The sequence below is a fragment of the Dasypus novemcinctus genome, chromosome 8 (assembly GCF_030445035.2).
Source record: "Dasypus novemcinctus isolate mDasNov1 chromosome 8, mDasNov1.1.hap2, whole genome shotgun sequence".
Classification (NCBI taxonomy): Eukaryota; Metazoa; Chordata; class Mammalia; order Cingulata; family Dasypodidae; genus Dasypus; species Dasypus novemcinctus.
The window spans coordinates 127625511-127631830 of NC_080680.1; the positions used below are offsets into that span (position 1 = coordinate 127625511).

Here is a 6320-nt window from a genome sequence, read left to right on the forward strand (position 1 = left end):
CCAAAATAATTTACAAAGAGGGTTCGTGGAGCAGTTGTAGTGTGCTCTGTCCAGTTGGTCTTGAGGCCTTAATTGATGCCCATCTTTAGCCTCCTCATGGACCATTCCAGAAGCCCCTCAACCCAATCGGCACATCTTCTGGTGGTTGCTTGGTGGAGTCATCAAAACCTCATCCTTGAATGTCAAGAAAAGGCTCAGGCAGTGTCCACTTCCATGAGGGACCCAGACATAGCATTACTGAGAAGATGTGACCACCTGAGATTCAAAGGCTTGGGTAGTGAGGGGTCTCTAAACACAGCAGAGAGCTGGAGCCATGGCGCAGGGAGCCGACAAGGAGCCACAGTCTTCATGGAATGAGCCATTAAGAGAAGGACCTCTGACCATGGGACCAGGGGCCAGGACTGTCCCTCTCCTACTTCCTTACCTTCTCCTGAAGGTGGTCACCATCGGCTGACCCCACCCTGTTTCCAAAAGGAACATCATGGACTCACTCTGTAGAGTACAGCCAACCTGGCCTCAGGACAGGCAAATATGGGGGGAGGTGGGGTAGCTGGAGAGGACCAGTGTCAAAAAGCCCAGGACTCCCTGGTGATGTCCTGTTTTTTCAATGGTCTATGCATGTTGCTCCACCATCTTCACAGATTGAATTAAATGAGCCTGATCAGTGACTTGAAAGCAATAAGAGAAATAGAGGGTTCCAGGATATAGTTAACAAGGGAAGGGATTAGGAGAACTTTGCCCTTTGACAAGGAGACTCGGGATAGTTTTAATCTCTGGCTCCAAAATGGGCTGGACCTGCCCTTTCCACCCCCAGGGAGGGTGGGCTCTCTGCCCAGGAACACCTGCCACACTGAGAGCTAATTACTGGGTCATGCTGGGATCATTAGAGAGTGCTCATTATAACATTTAGAGGGTGCTTGGGGGTGTCCCATCTTGGCCGAGAGGCACAAAGATGCTTTTGTGGAGGCCAGCCCCAGGCCTCAGAACAGATGGTCCGGCCAATACACACAAGACCAGGAGAAGGCACTGTGGTGCCCAGGAGGCAGGGCCAGGCCGGCAGCACTCAGCTAGGCACATGGAACCCCGGCCAGCACTGGGGCTCCTTGGGGCTCATGTTGCACAATCCTCAGAGGAATTGGGGTGCTGGGCTTGCCTGGGGGTACAGGGGTCTAAGCTCATGAAGAAGATGCAGGCCTTTGGGAGGTCAGGGTTCTAGAGGAACAAGAAATTAGGTGGTCAGGCATGTCTCTGCTCGAGCTGTCCATTGACAGCACCAGGTGCTGGACCCAGTCCAGGCAGGCAGGAGGGGACACCACGTTTAAGGGGCTCGTCTATGCCGGGGACCCCCAGGGCTTCACAGGTTGTTACAACACAATTTCATAACACCACAAAACACTGGAATTGATGAACTATTTGTCTTAAAGCGGTTGCCTGGCTTCTTTTGTCCTCTATGGAGGAATGCTCAATGACCACCTATCACAGGCAGGGACCCTTCCCCACAGCAGGGAAGAACCACAGCACTCAAGCCCCCTCGGGGAGCTGCAATTCTCCCAGGGCCAGATGGCAGCGCAGAGGGACACAAGAAAGGAACATGACGGTCCAGAGCCTTTGTGCTCTAAAGGGGCTCAGCCAGGCTCGGGGTCCCATCGCAGCAGGAGGGTCTGTTTAGTCCGAGGCTGTGTCCTGAGTCAGAGCCCACCCACAGGATGGGGTGGGGGGTCCAGCACAGGAAGTGGGGGGGCCGTGCAGGCAGGGGAGAGCTGGGGCTTTGGGAACTGGCCGCTCTCAGCGGGTGGGAGAACCGGCTTCCTGCAGCCCTAAAGCCCCATCTCTTTAGCGTCAGCTGGGGGTGAAACCACCATTTCACCGGGACCTAGAAGACAAACTCAGCCAGGGGTGCCCCAGAGGATGCACAGCAGTGGAGTCTTCACTGCAGAAAGCCTGCTGCTCCCCCTACCCCCCACCTCCCCCAGGTGGAATTGCTCTCCCTTGGGGTGTCTATGGGATTCTGGGGTCATGAGCCTCCCGGGGGAGCTGGAGGGGGCGGCCTTCTGCAGGGCTTGCTCTTTGGTGCATTGAGCTGCTATTCACCAGCTTCCAACAATAACCACCTTCCTCCTGCCCAGTGCAGAGCTGGCTGGTGGGGGAGGGCTGCGGTCAGCACCTGCCAAGAGCTCGGGGCTGGGGGCTGAGGGCGTATAAGGGGCGGCGTGTGGGGGCCGGGCACAGCCTCCTAGGACAGCCCTTGGGCACCACTGGCCACTGTGAGCCCAGAGCCCTGGCCATGAAGACGCTGCTCCTGACCATCGGCCTCGGCCTGGTCGCTGCCCTGCTGGCCCAGGACCCCCTGGACCTGGACTCGGACCTGTCGGACATGAGGCCTGAAGAGGCGGACTGGCTGAGGAGTGTAAAAGCTCTGCCTGGGGGAGGGGCCAGGGCCTGTGGGGGCTGCCAGGAAGGTCAAGGGTTCTGACCCTGTGCTCTAGGCGGAGCTGGTCAGATGGACAGGAGGAGCTGCTCTCCAGCCCTGGGCAGGGGCAGGGGGAGCCTGTGGAACTGATGCCCTGGGGACCCCCGGGCATTTCCAGGCCCCCTGGGTGAGAGTTCTTAGGGGGCCAGGGCCTGTCCCATGAGAGTGGATATGGGGGTCCAGACAATCGCTGCCCAGTGGCGGGAGCCCAGGAGTGGTTTGTCCACTCAAGGTGGGGGTGAAACCAGGGGCTGGGGGGACCCCATGCCTTGAGGTCTCTTTGCCCCAGGGATGTAGGCAGGGCTGGGGGAGGGTTCTGGCTGTGCCCTCCATGGACACGGGGTGCTGAGGCCGTGGGCTCTGCCCAGTTAACAGGGCTGTGGTACGTGAAGGCCGTGGTGGACAGCAAGGGGCGGCCAGCATCTCAGTCGCGCAGGAAGGTGAGCCCCGTGATGGTCACAGAAGTGGTTGGAGGTGGACTTTTAACCAACTTCTCCTACGTGTGAGTAGAAAGCTCCTCCTCCCCTGCTGCCTCCCTCCCTCCTCCTGGGTGGAGCCCCACACGCAGCCAGCGTGGTGCTCGGGTGGGGAGGCCATGCAGGGACAGCGCTCAGGTGTGCAGGTGCCAGGTGAGCTAAGGGGGACTCAGGTGTGTTCCTGCGGCCCATGTGCCTTCTGCTCCCCAGGGAGAAGGGTGAGTGCTCTGAGATGTTGATACCGCTAGACCCAACAGAGGTCCCGGGCCAACTGCAGCCAAGTGAGTGTTGACCCCACTCCAGGCTGGCAGAGTGGGGCTGGGGGTGCAGGGGGCTCCTCCCAGCTCGGACACCCAGAAGCCCAAACCTTCCAGGCCAGCCCTGAATGTGCTCTGAGCCTTTTCTGCGTGAAGTTACGAGAGTAACGGACTCTCTTCTCTCTGTCCGTCTGCAGTGAGTAGCAGGTGGGTGAGAGAAATAGAGGAGCTGCCCGTGAAAGACCACTACACCTTCTACTGTGAGGGCTATTGCGGCTGGAGAACATTCCGCGTGGCAAAGCTTGTGGGTGAGGGGCGCGTCTCCTGAGCTGCCCCCACCCACCTCCAGCATCAGGCTGGCCCGACTCCAGGGGATGGTGGACCCTTCGCAGCCTCTGGGCACGGGGCAGTGGGCGAGGCCAGGGCCGCCGAGGGAGGCCTGGTGCTCAGAGCCCTGCAGTGGGGGCGGTTAGGGGACAGGGTTGGACACAGCCCTCCTGACCCTACCTCGTAGTGGGGATCCCTGCAGCCGCAGCCACAAAGCGCGGCTTCCTGGGGGCCACTGGGTGTGGGGCTGGGGTCTCCAGGAGGAGGAGAAAACTTGCTGCTGAAGCTTTTGTGGAAGTAACCCCCAGGTGGGTGAACTCCAGTAACCTCTGGGCACAGTTCCTCCTCGATGGGGGTCCCCCCAGGTCATAGTGTGATCCGGGAGGTCGGCTTGGCCACCTGGGACACCCCCAGGGGCCCTGAGTGGGTGGGGGCTCCATCCCCTACTCCTGCACACGGGACCTGCTCAGCTGCGGGGGCTCTGTGTGGACGGAGCCCCAGGCTGGACCAGAGCCCTGGCGGCTTTCTGGGGGTTTCCCCTCTGGCTGCCGCCCCCAGGCTGAAGCCCCCTCCTCCTCCCGGGGTCTGCTCACCGGGGGGCTTCCCAGCCACGCCCTGACCTGGTCCAGGAAGGGCCTCTCCTGGTCTCTGCACAGGTAGGAATCTTGAGGTTGACTTGGAAGCCCTGGAGGAATTTAAGAAGTTCGCGCAGCGCAAAGGCTTCCTGCTGAAGAACATCTTCATCCCCGTGCAGACCGGTAACGGGGCTGTGGTGCCGCGGTCCCCCGGGGAGAAGCTTTAGGGGAGCTCCAGGCACGTGCAGCCCAGGCTGGGTTCCCCTCTGTCCCCTGTGAGCTGCGGGCAGGGATGGCGTCCACGTCTCCCTGTCCAGGGCGTCTTCTCATCCTTGTTTTGTTTCTACAGAAAGCTGCATTCCTGAAGGCCACTAGGGTAAGTGAGCCCTTGGGAGGACGCTGGAAGCCTCCAGCGCCATGTCTCGGGCCCCCTCCCATCCTCACAGCAGCACAGACCCCAGGGGGCAGCAGGTGGCCACTCCTGCCCCTGCCCTCAGCTCCCGTCTGTCCCTGGTCATCCCGGGCCCTGCGGGAAGTCCTTTGTTGACCTCAGGACACACGCTGCGTCTCCGGGTCCTGCTGGCCCCTGTGAGGCTCCTTCTGGGGTGCTCTGCTCCCCAGCCTGGGAGGGGAGTCTCCTCACTCAGCTCCATCCTCACCGACTGCTTCTGGGTGTGGGAGCTGGGCCGTGTCCACTCGTCCTAACTGCCCCTCACCCCATCCCCAGCACAGGGAAGGACTTGCAGGGGCCTGCCCCATTGTGGGGTGCCGGATCCCAGTGGGGCCCGACGCTCCCTCAGGGCCCCCGTCTTCCCAGCAGGGACGCCTGCCCGCGGGCCTGTGTGCAGCCAGTGGAGGGATGCACTCCTGGCCTGGCCTCTGCCCCTGCAGCTCCCCTCCCCCTGCACCCCCAGTGGCCCCAGGGAGTCTCCTCTTCTTTCCATCATGCCCAGCAGCCCAGGTCTGCACCCTGGAGACCCCTGCCTTGCTGCCCGACAGGACCCAGTCCAGCCTGGACCCCTCCCCTCCCTCCTCGCCACCCCACCCTACCCTGGCTGCTTTCTCCTGCCCCTGAATAAAGAGCTTCAGCATTGGCTCTGGCCTCAGCCTGTGTGTGAAGGGGCCTCGGGGTCTGTTTCCTTGGAGACCTGATGGGGTCCCAGCAGGGGAGGGGGTTGGGGGAGGAAGGTGGGTGACATTCAACCTATGGGGTCAGACCCTCCCAGGGGAATCAGCCTCCCACAGGGTGTGTGGCCGAGCCTGGGCCCATCCAGGTGGCTGAGAGCTCAGCTCAGCTGGGCAGGGCAGGCCTGGCAGGCTGGTGACCTGAGCAGGTGGAAGCCCCTGGGGAGGGGCAGGCAGCAGGAGCCAGAGCGGGGGCTGCAGATCCTGGCTGGATCAAAGCCAAATGGGACTTAGGGGACCCCCTGACACCCTGGGAGCCCTCATTTTGAGCAGGTTTGCAGGGAGGATGCCCAGCCCCTCCCCATCACCTCTCACAGTGAGGCACCCAGACCTTGACCTGCAGTTTGTCCTGCTCCAGGACCTGTGCTGAGAGCTGGCGCTCCTGGAGCACAGGGGACCCTCCTGATCCCTGGGGGACCGACAGTGTCATGGGGAGGCCGGGCTAAGCCGAGGGGGGGCGACCACGGGGGGTAAACCCCTGGTCCTGGAACCCGTGCGTCCAGACGGGATGGCCTCTGGAGGGCTCTTGCCAGGCATTGGTGCTCCTGAGATTGCAGGACGGGCCACGAGGGTGCCTTCAGCCCCAGAGCAGGGCGACCGCAGGCCACCCCCCTCCAGGAGCCCTTGGCCTCCCTGCTTGGTGCCCCCCGACATCCTCTTTGTCTCACACCTTTTTTCTTTTTAGCAAATTTATTGAGATATATTCATATACTACACATTCCATCCAACATTTGCCTTCAATGAGTTTTGGTATAATCACAGAATAGTGCATTTATTACCACAATCAATATTAGAGCACTTTCATTATTATAAAAATAAAAGCCACACATAGAAGTTCCCTTTCAATCCCTCCATCTAGCCTCTGCCATACATACCTGCTAATTTAATTCCATCTCTATAAATTTATTATATTTATCCTTTATGTAAATAGAGTCAAACCTTATCCTGTACTGTTTGTCTGGTTTCTGTCCCTGGTACTTGGTAGTTCCCTCAATTTTGCTAACGCAATTGAAAAATATTACTGTATTAC

General features: G+C 60.2%; 1 protein-coding gene across 1 annotated transcript; it reads left to right on the top strand.

The window, feature by feature from the left end:
- Window positions 1–2284: 2284 nt before the first annotated feature.
- LOC101441766 (odorant-binding protein 2b-like) lies at window positions 2285–4332 on the top strand. Its single transcript, XM_071216547.1, has 5 exons — window positions 2285–2407; window positions 2839–2972; window positions 3157–3227; window positions 3401–3511; window positions 4187–4332. The coding sequence occupies exons 1-5, from the start codon at window positions 2285–2287 to the stop codon at window positions 4330–4332; spliced, it is 585 nt and encodes a 194-aa protein (XP_071072648.1).
- Window positions 4333–6320: the final 1988 nt, after the last annotated feature.

What these genes read in the sequence shown, in the direction of transcription:
- LOC101441766 (XM_071216547.1), top strand. Translation starts at nt 2,285, where the DNA reads ATGAAGACGCTGCTCCTGACCATCGGCCTCGGCCTGGTCGCTGCCCTG. An exon ending in AGGCGGACTGGCTGAGGAGT is followed by an intron (nt 2,408 to 2,838) that starts GTAAAAGCTCTG and finishes GGCTCTGCCCAG; the next exon opens with TTAACAGGGCTGTGGTACGT. An exon ending in TTAACCAACTTCTCCTACGT is followed by an intron (nt 2,973 to 3,156) that starts GTGAGTAGAAAG and finishes TCTGCTCCCCAG; the next exon opens with GGAGAAGGGTGAGTGCTCTG.